This window comes from Cynocephalus volans, chromosome 14, assembly GCF_027409185.1.
Source record: "Cynocephalus volans isolate mCynVol1 chromosome 14, mCynVol1.pri, whole genome shotgun sequence".
Classification (NCBI taxonomy): Eukaryota; Metazoa; Chordata; class Mammalia; order Dermoptera; family Cynocephalidae; genus Cynocephalus; species Cynocephalus volans.
In genome coordinates, this window is record NC_084473.1 from 95,330,992 (window position 1) to 95,348,149 (window position 17,158).

The 17,158-nt window shown below is 41.8% G+C and overlaps 1 protein-coding gene across 1 annotated transcript; it reads left to right on the plus strand.

Moving 5' to 3' along the window:
- Window positions 1–7,540: 7,540 nt before the first annotated feature.
- Window positions 7,541–14,049, plus strand: LYG2 (lysozyme g2). Its single transcript, XM_063077641.1, has 5 exons — window positions 7,541–7,583; window positions 10,360–10,500; window positions 11,384–11,580; window positions 12,434–12,572; window positions 13,931–14,049. Exons 1-5 carry the CDS (start codon window positions 7,541–7,543, stop codon window positions 14,047–14,049), a joined length of 639 nt encoding a protein of 212 aa, XP_062933711.1.
- Window positions 14,050–17,158: the final 3,109 nt, after the last annotated feature.

Sequence of the window (17,158 nt, forward strand, 5' to 3'; positions counted from 1 at the left end):
ACACCTGGGCACCCACGCACATCTACATCAGACAATAGCCAAGGAACACCTGGGCGCACATGCACATTTACATCAAATGCTCGGCAAGATTCTGAACATCAGAGGGGCCCTGACCATTTTCCTTCCCTACAAAGAGGTGGAACCATCCCTGTCTTAGGCCAAACTCTACTCTTCAGCTTTTGAACTCATGCCATCAACTTTAACTGATCAAATAACCTTTCTGTTTCCTGTATCCTCAGTATTTTCTACAGCATTTGAATATGTTCAAGTCACTCCTGTATAATCTATAACAAGATGGCCTTGACCCAAGGTCTTCTCCAGACACTACCCTAGCTCTCCTCTCCATCACAAATACAGTGAACAACCACGGCACTGTAGTTTTTTAAAAATCCAGGCTTCTCCCTTCTTTCCGAAGGGAGTCCTCTTTTCAAGCTAATCTATTGCTAGATGTGGTTGAATGGTCCAGAGATGAGCACCTAGCCCAACCTAGGTTAACTGGAGTTTGTATTAGTTTGTTTCTATTGCTTATAACAAAATTCCTGAAACCGGGTAATCTGTAAGAAAATGAAATTTATTGCTTACAATTTTGGAGGTTGGAAAGTCCAAAGTCCAAGAAACACATTTGGTGAAGGCCTTGGTGGTAGTGACAGTGACGCAGGGGTCTCACATGGTAGAATGGTGGAGCAGAGAGAGAACTGACTTCTTTTAAAGCCCTCAGAATACCCTCCCCCCCAACCACCACCATCATTAAACCAAGCACTATGGCAGTAGGTTGTCCTCACAATCTAATCACCTCTTCAAGGCCCCATCTTTCAATTACCATAGTAGGATTTCCCACCCTCAACAGTTACAGTGGAGACTAAGCTTCAGTGAGTTTGGGGGGACATTCAGTCTACTGCAGAGTTCTTCCCTGATTTGTCTATTTTTTAATCTGCATTATCATTCCATTATATAGCTATACTGCAGTCATTAATCCATTCTCCCATTGATGAACTTTGAAGTGTTTCCGGATTTGGGCTATTATGAATAAAGCTGCTAAGAACATTCTTTTTCCAGTCTTTTGGGAGACATTTGTTTTCATTTCTCTTTGGTAAATGACTTGGAATGGAATTCCCAGGTCACGGGTGGATGTAGGTTTAACTTTATAAGAACCTGCTGAGCAGTTCTCCAAAGCAACTATCCTGTTGTACATTCCGATCAGCAGTGCATGAGAGTTCTACTTGCTTCACATTCTCACCATTTGATAAAGCTAGCCTTTGATTTTAGCAGTTTTAGAGAGTGTGCAATACTATCTCACTGTGGTTTTAATTTGCATTTCCCTCATGTCTAATGATGTTTAGAAATTTTCATGAGCTTTACTGGTCACTTGTATATCTTCTTTTCTGAAATGTTGGTCAAATATTTGACACTGAAAGACCAGCGATGCAACACGTAAGTGGTTTCTGCAATAGGGTATATCATCGTCTTATCATATTGTAGATTAAAGTCAAGAGAAGAAAAGCACTCAGCAGTTCAAGCCTGGCATCGGAATATCCTGGAATATTGGAATATTGAAATTTCGTGGAAGAGCTCCTTTTATGCTTTCCTACCAGCCATTGGCAGCAAAGTGTCTTTGCCATGCATTCTGGGGCAGCCCCTTCATTCTATAGGTTTCTAAGCTGTGCAGCAGATGCTTGGGCTGTAGCTACTCGTGTGGCTATTTCTGATACTGTCCTTCCTCCAGTCCCACCAGGCAGGATGCAGAGTCCCAGCGGCTGCCCTTGCTTATCCTGCTGTATTTCCTTCATGGCTGAAGTAAGGCTTCACCTCCTACTTCCTTTCCTGTAAATAAACTTTATTTTTCTTGAGCCCATAGGTAAACAAACGAATAAATCAATAAAAAGTTAAATCATCAGGACGTGAACGCAAACCCATCATGATAATAACTGGCATGTGTAAGATGCCCTGCAGTTCATAACCTGTTTTCACATATATAATTTATATCTATCTTCAAAACAAAGACACAGGGCATTATTATCACGTCTAATTTACAGATGAGGAAAATTAAGGCTCAGAGAGGTTAAATGAGTTGCCCGTGGTCATCCTCATTGGCTGTTCTTCCCAAGAAAAGAGAGCCATGACTGGGATTCACAAATGACAATGTGCTGGAGACAACTCAGCCTCTGTTACCACACAGACTAGTGCCAGGAGGGAGGTAGAAGGGGATGAAAAGGAAGGGGGACCAAGGGAGCAGGAGATGCTGGACTCTAACTCCCAAGCGTGCTGACCTAGGGTTCAGGGCACTAGGGCAGCTCTTTCTGTGGTGTGACTTGAGGAGTCCCTCAAGAACCCCCACCAAAATTCTCTTTGGGCATGCACAGTGCCTCAGTTTCCATCATCATTAATCGCCTAGTTAAGGCAGTTCTTAAACTTCTCCAGTGAAGCTCCCCAGTGGCTGAGGTGCATAAATACCACTCTAGGGGGTCAGGAACAGAGCCCCAGAGGAAGTTAGAAGAGAGATTTTTTCAAACTGATGATCAAAAACATTCATGCAGATCTCATATTCTTCTTCATGATGAAAGTTTGGATTTTAAAAAAGTTTATGTTTATTGCAAAAATAATGACCCTTTGCAAAAATGTGTGTCGTCTGCATCTTCTGGTTTCTGTATCCCCTCGGCAGACTGACTCATTTCTCACTTTGAGAAAAGGAGATTCAGGCCATGGCAAACCCTGGTTGAAAACTTAAGTTGTACCTGAAAATGATATTACTTTAAGTCTCTGTCATCCATTGATACAACTGTGTCATTAGATTAACCTAAGGGAGAGCAGGACTTTGAGGTTAAGAAGCTGAGAGGGAGCAAAAGGAAAAGTTAAAAATTCTGTGGAATTGTCAGAGGCGGTTGACTCTTGGCCCAGACCTGAACATCACAGTAACAGTCACTTTAGCACAATGATTCCCCCAGGCTGTGGCCCCCACTTAGTCTCGAACTACAAGCCACAGCAACCAGAACCTGGATCTGAGAGTCTCCTGATAATTATAGTAAAAAGAATCTTGATTAATTCGTCAGTCATTTACATTATTTTGGGAAATTTTGAGGCTACTCTCAACACATGCAGAGTCAAGAACTTTCATTGGCAGTGCTTGTGTCCGGCATGACTTGGACAGCCTTACAGGGAAGTCTATAACTATGGCTGAGACTAACGATCAGTCAGTCAAGCAAGCAAGCAAGCAAGCAAGCAAGCAAGCAAGCAAACAATACCTTTTTCCATATTGTCCCCATTAATATGAAAATGGCTAATAACCAGGGTCTTAAACGTAAGTTCTGGGCCTACATATGATAAAAGTCTTTCACTGTTTGCTAACTGCAAGACAGAGAGGAAAATCAAAGGAAAATTCAATTCAAAAGACATCCTAAGCCACAAGCTGATTTGCCTTGCATTTATGATTTTTTTTTTTTTTGCAATGTCTACCAAACTTTATTTATTTATTTATTTTTATTTTATTTTATTTTTAAATTTTATTTTGTCGATATACAATGTGGTTGATTATTGTGGCCCATTACCCAAACCTCCCTCCCTCCCCCCTCTCCTCCCTCCAACCCAACAATGTTCTTTCTGTTTGCTTGTCGTATCAACTTCAAGGAATTGTAGTTGTTATATCTTCTCCCCCCCCCCCGTTTTTTTTTTTTTTGTGTGTGTGTGTGTGTGTGTGTGTGTGAGAGAGAATTTATTTACTTATTTTTAGCTCCCACCAATAAGTGAGAACATGTGGTATTTCTCTTTCTGTGCCTGACTCGTTTCACTTAATATAATTCTCTCAAGGTCCATCCATGTTGTTGCAAATGGCAGTATTTCATTCGTTTTTATAGCTGAGTAGTATTCCATTGTGTAGATATACCACAATGATTTTGGTGAGAACTTAAATACAGTCCAACTTTCCATGAAAAATAGCAAAGACTAGAATATACACTTAATCTGTGTTTAAGTCTCTGCCGGACCTCCCATATTTATTCCCTCTTCTGGATGCAGAATGGGCTTGCCTCACCAACTCCAGTAGATTGTTGGAGCCAGGGAGACCTTAGAGATCACCTACTCTTGTCCAACTTTTCCCCTCTAGAGACAGGAAAATAATGACTAGACTGGTACCTATCCAAGGCCCTGAGCTGGTTAGTGGCAGATCTGAGGCTGCAAAATGAGTGTCTAGACTCTCGGGCCAGAACTCTTCCTGCCACGCCTTGCCTTTGGTGAGACTGACCAAAGCAAGTTGTTTTTTTGAAATCTGCATTCATCTTGGCTTAGAGTCTACTGTTGAAGCCATTTAGATGTTAGGGATGACTGGAGTTCTCAGCACTAGACCAGGAACCCCAAGTGTATTAGGACACTGCTAGAGGCTACCAGAGAATTGCTGTACTGAAGAGTCTTGGGGGCAGGCAACTGATCGGAAATGGGAGGGAAGATGACAGAGTTTCATTTGTATAGCAAGGACATTGCTTGCATACAGACTGTATTTCTATTTTGAGAAGCTTGGGGGACTGATGATTAAGGCAGGTGCCAAGGTCCCCTCAAGTCCCTCCTGGCAATATCAATACAACTCACATGCATAGTCACTCTTGGCATCTCTGGGAAGAGTTGGAGAATCATTTAGTAAATTTCTTTTAAGTGTCAGGAAATTTCTAAGATCCTCATATGATAATACCCACACTTAACCATCCATTGGTCAGTAGGGTATAGTAGTTAAATTTAGGCTTTAGAGTGCAACAAACCTGGGCCATGCCCCTTACTAGTATTCTACCAAGCATAGTGTACAAGTTTACCTATATTACTATTATTGGTAGAGAAAACATAAAGCGACAAAAAGCTACTGTGGATTTAGTCAACTCATTAATTTATATTTTAGAAATTACAATAGCACCTGCAAACACTTGAAAGTTAGTGTTATAAATATCTGTGGCTGGTGTTACTTATTCAGACCTCAGACAATGCTTTATGTGTAGGTTAATTGAACCTGTTCCAATAATTGCTCTACAGAGTTGTTGGTCCACCGTGCTGGTAACTTTGATATAGCAGAACAGCATGGATCTTGAAATCTTACAGACTTGGGTTCAAATCTTGGCTCTGCCATGTGTTAACTGTGCCATCTTAGACAAGCTGCTTAAATTTGCTGAGTCTCGGTTTCCTCATAATAAGGGATAACACCTACCTCACAAGCTACTGGATGATTGAGCAATATAAGGTCCATAGGAAACTGACATATGATGGATGCCAAATAAGTGGTCATTTGTTTTCCTCACAGTTTTAACCAAGCAGAACAACGCACATGTTTGAAAACAACTATTTAAGTTGCAGAGGGCCTGGACGTTAATACTCATACCCACAAGGACTTGTAGCCCCACTATCTGAAAGCAGGGAGAGAAACAAAGTATTCTTCACATTCAATGGCATTTGAAATGTTTTAATACCATTTTTATTCTCTAGTAGCATCTAGGAACAGCTTCAACCTTCACCTACTATCTTTTGCCTTTTAATTCTTTCCATTCCTTCTTTTTCTGCCTTCCTTGAACTTTCTCATTGCACTTGGCATGGAAGCCTCACTTAAGTGGCCCAACTCACCCTGGGGTGGGCCATGAGCACACCAATTTGATGTTGGCACTGTCCCTGGTGATGGCCCATGTGTTCCTAAGGGCTGCCTCAGAGTAGGACCTGACTGCAGCATTGATGGTGGTGGGGAGCAAGCCCCCCATGAGTCATTTTCCTGAGAGTCAAGGCAGGAGGCAGCCATTGGCTCAAGATATCCCTGTCCCTCTTCCCCACATGCAAGGCTGGAGGCCTGTTCTATGAGCAGAAAGGCAGGCAGAACAGGAGTGAACTCCATGAGATAGTGCAGAGATAGCTTTGCGAGGGCATGTTGTCTAGGAGTTGTGGTTCATGTGTTGCCAGGAAGCTGGACAGTTGTTTGACAAAGGCAGTGCCTTTGTCTTCCCGTCTCCTGCTCAGCCCCTCACACCTGTCCTCACGTGGTGGGTGGGTGGAAGGGCAGTGTGCACTCTGAGAAACTTCTCATATTTGTGGAATGATCCGGACTTCTTCCTCTCCTTCTGGGAAATATGCTTTGCCTGTTTCAAGAATGCCCCTTCCATTTCCTGTTTCTGGAGCTACACAATGTGCTTCATCTCTTCCTTTGGACATAAGCGTGAAGAAAGATACTCTACCCTTGAAGAAATTTTCATTCCTGGCCAAATCCTTTTTTCCCATGTCATATCCTCAGAAAGTCTGGACAGCGAGCACCCATGTTGCTACTCCATGGCTGGGTACTGATCTCCCAGAGCAAGCAGCCACACTTGGGCCTGTTTGTCAGAGGTGGAACGGGAGCAAGGAGCCAAGTTCACCCATCATGATCATGTGACATGGTGGTATGAGATCATGTGACATATTGGTATGGGGGTCATGTGACATTGGAATGGGGAATAAAGAGCAGGAGACTCAGCATTTCAAGCAAACATCTGATCCATGAATGAAAGCTGCTGGTATTTCCTGTTTGTTTATCTTTTTAAGGCTAATTATCTGTTTCTTACTCTCAAATTTAGAATCTCTTTGCCTAGTACACTTTTAGATATACAGAAATAATCCACCAAATATATGCCTCCAGTACAACCTGGGGGTTCATTAGATTAATTAATTAATAGTGGCTAATAAATGCTTTGAAATCCTTTTATTAAAGGGGTCACCTAAGTCCAAAGTGCTATTACAACCAGGCCTAATGAGGTCAATGGTTTAAAGAGAGGGTTTCAAACCACATATAAAGCTCCTGTAATGATCGTTGGTACCAGACGAAGGTAAAAAGAGACAGGTGAGTCTACCTGCTGGTGTTTAAAAGCTCCTCCATGGCAGTAGAGCCACGTTGAGGTCTGCTCAGTTGAAGCCAAGTGTGCAGCAATCTACCAACTAATGGATTCTCCAATTGTTAGACGTATGTTACAGGACAAAGGCCACCACTTTGTAAAAGCTTGACTTGCAGATTGCAGCTGAGTACAGAAGACCTTCGCAAACAGAGAGGGGAGATTTTCCCTGTGAGGTTGCCAACCAGGTTAGTGCTGGATTTCTTATATCTTCTAAAATTTAGCAACTGTCTTTTGAACAAGACCAAGAAAAGAGTCGATTAAGGAAAAAAAGGAGCACAACACACCTCTTCTCAGTCATGTTCTCTGATGCTCCTCTCTGTGTTTTGTCTTGTTTTCCCCAAGAAGACAAGAATGCAAACAAAACCGTGCAGTCACCAAGCTTAGAGATGGATGGGAGTGGGTGGGGCAACGCGGGCAAGGTGAGCATGGCCCATGTCAATGTGCAATTGGTCAAAATGAGTTGGGAGTTTATGCTTAGGAAAGACAGTGATCCCACAAACCATATACTGAGTCTGTGAAATGGAAAATGGGTATTGAATTGGAAATAACTCTACACTTCTTTTTTTAATCAAAGCACTTTCCTTTAAGAAACTTTCAAGTTTTAAAATTAACCAGTTTCTACTTCAAATTGGAACAGGTCCTGTAGGCTAAGACTCACCACCATGCAATCCTCTGTTGTGTTTTGGGGACTTCTTGCCCTCATCGGTAAGTCACTGATTAACATTTAGCATTGTTCCCAGGGTGTCCCCGAAAACACCTAACGCTATCATGAGTCAGAAAGAGCAATGATTACATGTAATGGAGGAATGGGCTCTCCCTCTGACCAGCCTGGTTATTAATCAACTGCTTATTTCTATAATTAAAAGTGTATTATTCTTGCCAAGCAGGTGAAGGTGATATCAATGGGAATTTTAAATACAAATATTTATTGATCTGCTTACTTCCTGTCTGACAATGCACCTACTAGGCTTGATGTCTTTTCAAGAGGTATATGGAACAGTGCCTTGGGAAGCAAGACATGTGAAGAGAAAATGATCACTGCCAGGCAGCAGAGAAGAGTTAAATAAATACAGATAGAAAAAAACTAAAGAGGAAGGGCTCACATCCAGGACTATTTGGCATCTTTAATAAGGTTTTCCTGTTATTGATTGGTTTGAATCCATTATATATTTTGGATATCATGCTCCTATCAAACATATGATTTGTAAATAGTTTCTCTGAATGCCACAGGTTCTCTCTTAGGTTTGTTTTTTTGTCGGTTTGTTTGTTTTGCCATGTATGCAATCTGATTAGTATATTTCTTCTTTAATTGTCTGTGCTTTTGAAGTAGTATCTAAAAAATTATTGCTCAGACCAGTATCATGATCCACTCCCACTAGTGTTTCTTCTAGTAGTTTTCAAATTTTAGAATTTATTTTGAATTGCTCTTGAACAGTGGTTGAGATCAGGGTCTTTCTTTTTTTCTCCACGGGGACAGGTAGTTATCACAACATCATTTACTAAACAGACTGTCCTTTCCTCTTTTGTGTTCTTGGCATTTTGTTAACAATCAGTTGGCTGTAGATGTGTGGGTATATCTATGGGCTATTTATCCTATTTCATTGGCTGGTGTGTCAGTTTTTATGCCAGTAACATGCTGTTTGCATTACTAAAATCTGCAGTATATTTTGAAATTAGGTAATGTGATGCCTCTAGCTTTTTTTTTTTTGCTCAAGTTGACTTTTTACTGTCTGTGGTCATTTTTGATTCTATACATATTTTAAATTTTAATTTGCAATTGTGTAAAGAATGACATTGAAATTTTGGTGGGCATTGTGCTGAATCTGTAGACTGCTTTGGGTAGTATAAACAGTTTAATAATACTGAATACTCAAACCCATTAACATGGATATCTTTCTATTATTTGCGTCACTTTTAATTTTTTCATCAATGCTTTATAAATTTCAGTGTTCATATTGTCCACATCCCTTATTAAATCAGTGCTAATTTTCTTATAAAAAAAAAACGAAGGAGGAAGGGCTCACATCCAGCTAGGATGTTTAAATCTGAAAGGCTTTTGAGGGGCACATGAAAGTTGAAAAATCCCTGGTGATTTCAGAAGAGAAGGGAAGAGGCTGATGGATGGGAGGAATGACATCGGTAAGCACAGAGGCAGAAATGCACGGAGAGTGTCTGGGACATGGTAAGCAGGTCACTGGGACCAGAGCAGAAAAGGAGATCTCTGAGGGGAAGGCTGGAAACATAGCTGGTGAGATGTAAGGGGCCAATGGTTGTATTCCAGTTCCTTTAAGGCAGTGGTTCTACAATCTTACCCGTAAGAGTCAACTGGATATGCTGGTTAAACTGTGGGTTCTTTGGCCTTGTACCTAAAGATTCTTGTTCCATAGATCTGGTGTGAGGAGCCCAGTGATAAGCATTTTTATAAGCATCCCAGATCACTTTGCTGCCCATGGTCTGAGGGCCACACAGTGAGCATGGCAAAGGCTGTCTCCCCAGTAAAAAGATTGAAGCGGTCAATATGTGGACACTTAATCCAGATAATTTAGATAAACTCTTTTTTTCCCACTTATCCACTTTCCATTCATTCATCCATTCAGCATTTATTGGATGTCTACTTTGTGCCAGACATTGTTCTCAGTGCTGAGGAAGATATAGCAGAGAAAAACACCCAATCCCTGCCCTTATGGAATTTATGTTCTAGTGAGAGGGAAAGAAAGAAGGAAAGAAAGAAAGACAGAGAGAGAGAGAGACAGAGACAGAACGAGAGAGAAAATAATAGACTGACCTTAAATTTTTATGGTAAATTAAGTATTTCTAATTTTATTAAATAGACTTAGAAACCCAGCTTCACAGTAACATATCAAATAAGAATATATTTAACTTGTTATGGTACCTTTCTTCCTTATCTTTCTAAACAGAGGCAAATTGTTAATGTGGATGTTAACATCCCCAGAAGCATTTTTGTCAGAGCGTTTTAAAATTTCTCTCAAGGTTTCTGCTTAAAAATCTGTGGCAATTTTTCTTTTTCGACCGGTAAGGGGATCGCAACCCTCGGCACGGTGTGGCCTGCACCGTGCTCAGCCAGTGAGCGCACCGGCCATCCCTATGTAGGATCCGAACCCGTGGCCTCAGCGCTACCAGCACTGCACTCTCCCGAGCCACAGAGCCGGCCCCAAATCTGTGGCAATTTTAATTCTGATCCAGACTGCAGTGAATGTATTTGGGACCTATAAGAATTGAATTTCAAAATATTTTGCGAGGTGTTTTAGAATTAAGCACTGCATTAAGACAAGATAAAACAAAAGGTTGGAGTAGAGTGGGAAGGGGAGCTTCTGTTTCGTCTGATGAGCCAATAATGACAAAAAGGGACCAAGGGAGGGCCAAGTCTGTGACCGCTGCCTTTTGTTTAGTGACGTATATCACAGCAACTCAAGCAATATTTTCTCAGAGGCTTCGTGTGAATGACCGTTCTGCCCTCCAGGCACGTCCGGGGGCTCGTACCCTTTCATGCAATCCATGAACCCTCACCTGCACCCTCGTCTGTACCACGGGTGCTACGGGGACATCATGACCATGGAGACCTCTGGGGCTGCCTGTGATGCAGACAGTTTGATCAGCTGTGGTAAGTGAAAGGTGAAGCAAATGTTGGGCTTTCCCCCTTTCAACATTTTCAGATTTTCCTTTCTTTTTAATTTTATCATTACACGGTATAAACATATTTTGCAGGCCTTTACCAATTTCTCCCTAACACCACCCCCCTTTCAGATTTTCCTAGGGAGTAACTTAATTTTGAAAATGTATGATCATCATTATGACAATGACGTCAAAATTAAAAATTAGAAAAAAATGGGATCCTGACCAACGTAACAAACCACTTCTTTTCATTTTTTTCCGTATTCTTTCCAAACCTTGTCCAGATGTGTTTATTTCTACATGTTGAAACTATTGCTTAAATAAAATACTAGATTCTGGCTTTGTTTCTTCTTTGCTGCTGCGTTTACTTCACGCTAGGGTATGAGCAATCTAAGCAAGCCGTGCACTCTTCGTATTTCCTCTCCTGTATTCCTGTTCCAAAGTCTTCACGATGTTATTCTCATATCAGACGTCAGAGTTGGAAGCAGCCACAAGGTCACACCTCACCCCACCCCCTCGATTTACAGATCAGAGCACGGAGGCTCAGCAAGGAGGAGAGACTTCCAATGGCACGGAGAGAGCTAGGTGGTGGCAGAGCCAAACAAAAACTTGGATTGGCCAACTCCTAATCCAAGAGTCATCCCAAAGCACCAACGTGGTGACAGAAATGCAAAGAAGCAGCAGCAGAGCAGAAGTGGCACCTGTCGGGGGTTGTGGGCCTGTCTGGGTTTCTGCAGTCAGAGATCAAAAGGATGTCTCAGAGTTGTTGTCCCAGGCTGTGGGCAGTGGTCAGGGCTGTGTCTGACTTGGTAAACTTTGCAAAAGGGTTCCCTTCTGAAGGAGAGGAAACAGTTTCTTTTCTATTGATTCAGGGATCCGTGGTTCTGAAATGTTTGCTGAGATGGATTTGCGGGCCATAAAGCCTTATCAGACACTGATCAAAGAAGTGGGGCAGAGGCATTGTGTGGACCCTGCCGTCGTTGCGGCCATCATCTCCAGAGAAAGCCATGGTGGAGCTGTTCTGCAAGATGGCTGGGACCACAGGGGACTTAAATTTGGCCTGATGCAGGTATTTAGCTAGAGACTTTCCATGAGCCCCACTTCATCCTTCCTTGCTGAAGTTCAACTCAAAAAGAAAATCTACTTGCAGTGCTTCCAGGCGCCAAAACACTCTGACATCTGGCTGTCGGTGCTTCAGCATAATTTGTTCTGGGATTTCTGTAACACATCTCTGGTACTTAATTCAAGGCTTATCGATAACTGGATATCTTCAAAAAAAGCATTTTATGAGTTTTATAACTACAGTTCTGCAATAAGTAATGTGCAATATAGTTAAATTGAGAAAATCTCCTAAAGGGCCCTATTACTTACTACAGGTATCCTCTTGGGGTTCATGAAGTAGTAAATTTCATCCCTTGTGGATCAAAACACTGTAGAATTAAGCCCCACTTGAGCTGACTTGTTCCTTTTGGTAAATTGGAGCAAAGGGACCAAATTATCTGGATATTTGCTTCCAGACTGTATTTTAAATCATCTGTAGAAACCCAGACTTCTACCCTTCCCAGTTAGAAACAAGTTTTTATCTAAATTAGCTCCATAATTATTTTTTACTCTTAATGTCTAGACTTTGGGTGCTATTATTTGTTTTGAAACAACTTTTTCTTTTATTCTTTTTTTTATATATATATTAGACTGCTTAGCTAAAACCATTCCATGTCCACTTTTCCCAAACCTTACTTTGTTTCTCTGACTCTCTTTTCTGTGAAAGAAAGGACAGTAAAATTGACTCTGTGGGGATAAAGGAAAGGTGCTAGGTGGGGCCAGGGTCTGTGAACTTGAACACAAGGAGGAGAAATTAGGAACAGCAGAAAAATGTGCTGCCTCATCCAGATGCTGACATTGTTATTATCTGAATTTTCTAGCTCGATAAACGAATGTACCACCCTGTTGGTACCTGGAACAGCAGAGAACACCTATTGCAGGCTGTTGGGATTCTAACAGACAGAATTAAGGCAATCCAAAGAAAATTCCCCACATGGAGTGTGGCTCAACACCTCAAAGGTAGGCCATATTTTGAGGGCTTTGTTGAAATGAGCAGTGAACGGGACCACTGGAGGCATGCCCTGGGCCTCCCTGGGAGCATTTCCACTGGGCAGCAGAGCTCCCTGGAGGAGGTCTCTGAAGGCTGCACTAGCATTCTCTGAATAATTGAGTTACTAGGAGTGGGTTTGCTCCCCCAATTTCTATTTCCTCTTCTGCAGGATGTTGGGATTCTTATTGCATCTCTCATTGGGTATTGAGCCACTGAGTAATGCTTTGAGAGTTAAAGCAATAGTTTAAAAGAATATGTTTGCCTTCTTCTCATAGATTTTTTTCCTGATGCAAGAAACTGCTAACCACCTTCCAAATTGTTTGAAAAAACTTTTACTCTGTGAGCATTCGTAGGGATTCAGTTTCCATGATACATCTAAGTAGAGATCTCTGCTTAACTGACCATAGGATCCCTCAAGTTCAGCATCTCCCAGACAACATTAATTCACTAGCCTGAAGATATAAATGTGCTCTTCCTTCTGCATTTTCTGTGTTTTTGGAGGCACCATAACATAGCCAGTCATTCCAGCCAGAAAACCATATTGTTTTCCTAGGTTCTCTAGTTCCTTCTCCCTTTACATACAACCACACCAATTCCTATTAAGTTTACCTTCTATAGACCCATGGTGTGTATATACCTTATCTTCTTCCACACTTTAATGGCCTTAATTTAAAACAAACACTTTCTATACTCTATTCCAAAGTCCTTGAAGATGGGGATCAGGACCAGGAGTCTTTTTCGCTTGACATCATAGCAGAGCACAATTATGTTAAACACATAAATAACTATTGAAGATAGAATTCGAGTGTAAAATAGTACCCACATGTACACATAGGTACACACATGCATATGCACACATACCCCTACAAAGAAATGAATGTGTCTTGGGATTGCTTGAACTTGGTGTGGTACCTTTCCCAGCACATAGCAGATGCTTAAAAATATTTATTGCATGAATGAATGAACGAATGAATGAGTGAGTGCATAAATGAGAGAACTACTGAATAAATGAGAGGATGTTACAAGTATTCTCAGACTGAAGATTTGCTGGGGATCTAATTCTGCCAGGCCTGTACTACATAAAAAGCAAATCTACTCCTGCAGCAAGAAAAACAAAAAACTTAAAAAAGAGGTAAAGAAAGCAATCTGAAATTTTCCCAGTGATTCTTGCAGTAGCATATCCTTTCAGGAAGGGAGGAAGCGGGAGGAGGATTTGGGACTGCCTGCTTTGGAAGATTTGCCTGGAGGGCTGACATCCTGGGAATGCTCATATCTTATTTCTGCTGAAAGTTAATATTTGAGTCTAAACCTCTGTGTTTCATTTCAGGTGGTCTCTCAGCCTTTAAGTCAGGAATTGAAGCCATTGTCACCCCAGCGGACATAGACACTAACTTGGTCAACGACATTCTTGCCCGAGCAAAATTCTATAAAAGACATGGCTTCTAGGCAAAGCTCTGTGGCAGGGTACTGAGATGGTTCCCTTCGAGAGGTTGATAGGAATTAGTTGTACCCAACACTGGCAAAGAAATGGTTTAAATTGTGAAAGAAAATTCATTTCCCATTTTCTTAATGAAATTAAGTATTAAAAAAGAAAAGAAAATCCACCAACTTTACAATATGGTTCCCATGAAATGTACATACACACATATAATTGCTTTGTAGTAAATTTGAATGTCATGGCAAATGACATCTACATATTCCAGCGAGGCCTCATTTTAGCCCATGATTTCAGTGCCCACTTCCTCCTTGTCTACCAGAATTGCTAACAAGAAGTTAAGTGAGCCTGACCTGAGCCTTTGACCTTTTCCCAGTATCTTCCCAAACCCCTAGGGCTTTGCTTATGAGAAGTTCCTGACTCATAAGCCAGTCGACCCATGGGACAATGAAAAAGCTAGGGATGGAATTCTAGCTCCACAGGTAACTGGGAGCCACCTGAGGTGTTGCTGGTCTTCAAGTGATGTACACCAAGTCCTTCAGGCCCACCCAACCTCCTGTGTCTTCTCTTGTTTGCTGAAGATCCAGGGACCGGCACCTTTTCTTCTATTTTCAGTGGCTGCTGCCACACATTCTCTTTCAAGGAGTCCACTCCCCACAAAATATAGCTTAAGATAAATTTATTATGTTTCTTTGGTTGCAAGCAAAAATAATCACTTCTGGAAATTTTAAATAATGAAAGGAAATTACTGGAAGGCTATCAGAAGATTCACAGAACCAGCTGAGAAGGTCAAGGATATGAAAAGAAACCTGGCAACTCTGGGGTCTGGGTAGCACGAATTGGTTAACCATTAACTCTATAGCATCCCCACTGTGTGACTAAATTAGCACCCTTGGAACAGCATGTTGCAGCCGTGTTACAGTGAACCCTCAAGGACAGGCAGGACACCGAGGCTTGTAGCAGGAAGCAGAGTTTATTGATGCTGGCTCAGCAGACTCATGTCACAAAGGCTGAGCCCCGAATGCAGTGGGGCTGTCTCTTTTAGATTGTTACACTTCCGGTTTTTACAGTGGGGTAAGGGGTGACCTTCTTTGGTTATAACTTCTGTTTAGGTGAGAAAAGTTCCAGGTCCGTTAGCCATTACAGCAGGGTGGGAAAGTCAAATGTTGCATCAGCTGTTGCAGCAGAGTGCACCACAGCTGGGCATATATGAAAGCAGGGCAGGGCGCAGTCAGGAGAACATGGGTGCCTCACCTTCACTGCATAAATGAACTCCAAAGGCTTTCCCCCATTCTCTCATCACCGTGCTTCACTTTCATAGTCCCAGGCAAAAGACTCTGCTTGGTTTATCTCGGGTCATGTAAACACCTACCCCTTGGCTAGTTGGCTACTTTGGCTTTGCCCAGACTACCCACACTGGAGAAGAGAGAATTCTCTAGAAGGAATTCAAGTGCTGTATGTGGCCTTTACTTTCATAGTCAGAAGGGTACACAAATAATATGTTGGAGTGTAAAGCTGACAAAGTCCCTGATGATGTGGCCCTTGCTGGCCCTTAGCTTATTTTGCAGATGTTCAATGAATGCTTATGCTCATCACTTCTCCTTCTGAGAAGGAATCAAAATCATACTCATCTCCCTGAGTGCCCTTGGAGAAAGCCATGTAAGCCCTTCTATGCCCAATGTCCTCTCAACCTGGCCAGAAGATTTGATCCAGGAAAAAACAGGAATCCCTGTTTCACTGGGCTGAGCCAGTGGTCAGTTGGTATGGCATCCCTGCACCATACAGGCCAGCATCTTTTATGATTGGTTGTTAATTATTTTGATTATCATCCCTGCATGTGGGCAATCCAGGACATTCTTCAGATGTCCACTTTACTCAAGAATGGTTCCTTCTTTTCCCCTACAAGCATGTATTTTATCTAATCACCAGCCCCTTTAATGTCACTACTACAGTATTAGAGTATATTCAGATGAGATAATTTCCAATAAATGTGCAAAATAAAAAATAGTACACTGACTTATACTCTGAATCTATTCCCCCAGTATTCTCTCTATGACTGGGATGCCAAGAGTTGTCCTATGGGAGAACCCAAATTCTAGGTGTCTTAGTGTGGTTCCCCCAGGAGCAGATTCTGAGGCAAGTGCAGGTAGTTTAATAGGAAGGTACAGGGAACACTGGCATGAAGTGGCTTGGTGATATAGGGAAGAGATGACAGCCAATAAAACATGTCATCAAGCCACCTGCCAAGGGGGGCACCAGAGCTCAACCTTGCAGAAAAACCGCGAGGAATGGTGCAAAACGCAGACCTCAGAATTGTTCTGCCCCAGAGACGAGGAGCTGGGGTGTTTATACATCAACTCCTGAGAGCCACTGGTTGAAGTATCTACCTTTATGGGTTGGGGGTGGGGGTGGGTAGAAATAATTCCTTGCTACTCTGGTCTGCCCTGCAAATAGGCAGCACACTCCTCTGAATTTCCAAGGAAAAGAGGCTGTAGCCACAGACATGCAAATACTGACAGTTAGAAATCCACTGAGAACTCTCAAAGGTCTGGGAATATGGGAGGCTACTGACAGCATCTACTTCACAAGGGTTAGGTACACCTGGAGGTTAGGAATGTTGCTCCAACACTACTTGCTTTCATCTACGACTTAACAACATGGTAAGAACAATAGAAATAACACACAAGCCTCATTATGCTTCACGATTTCCACACCAAGCTTTTCCACAGCCTAGTAGAATTACTAACTAGGTGTAACAGAACTGTCCCAGTCTTCATCCTCTTCCCGTCTCTGGCTCAACAGCTGATTCCCTGGGATTTACTGAGAACAATGTCAAAGATGTTAGACTTGAATGTGGCACCAGTAAATATTCTTATATCTTCAGTCATCCTCAGTTATCTTCATATTTTTTGCCTATGCTTTATTCAGGGTTAATGAATTATTCCATCTCTACATCCTACTGTGTAAAATATCACTTCTTTCAGTTGTCCACAAAGTAGGCTCTTACTGGAGGATAAAGAAAGATTGTCCTATAAATGGCTTCACAGCAAAAAAAAAAAAAAAATCTAAAAATATATCCATTGTTGGTCTTATTCATGACTGAATTATCACCCTTTCCTT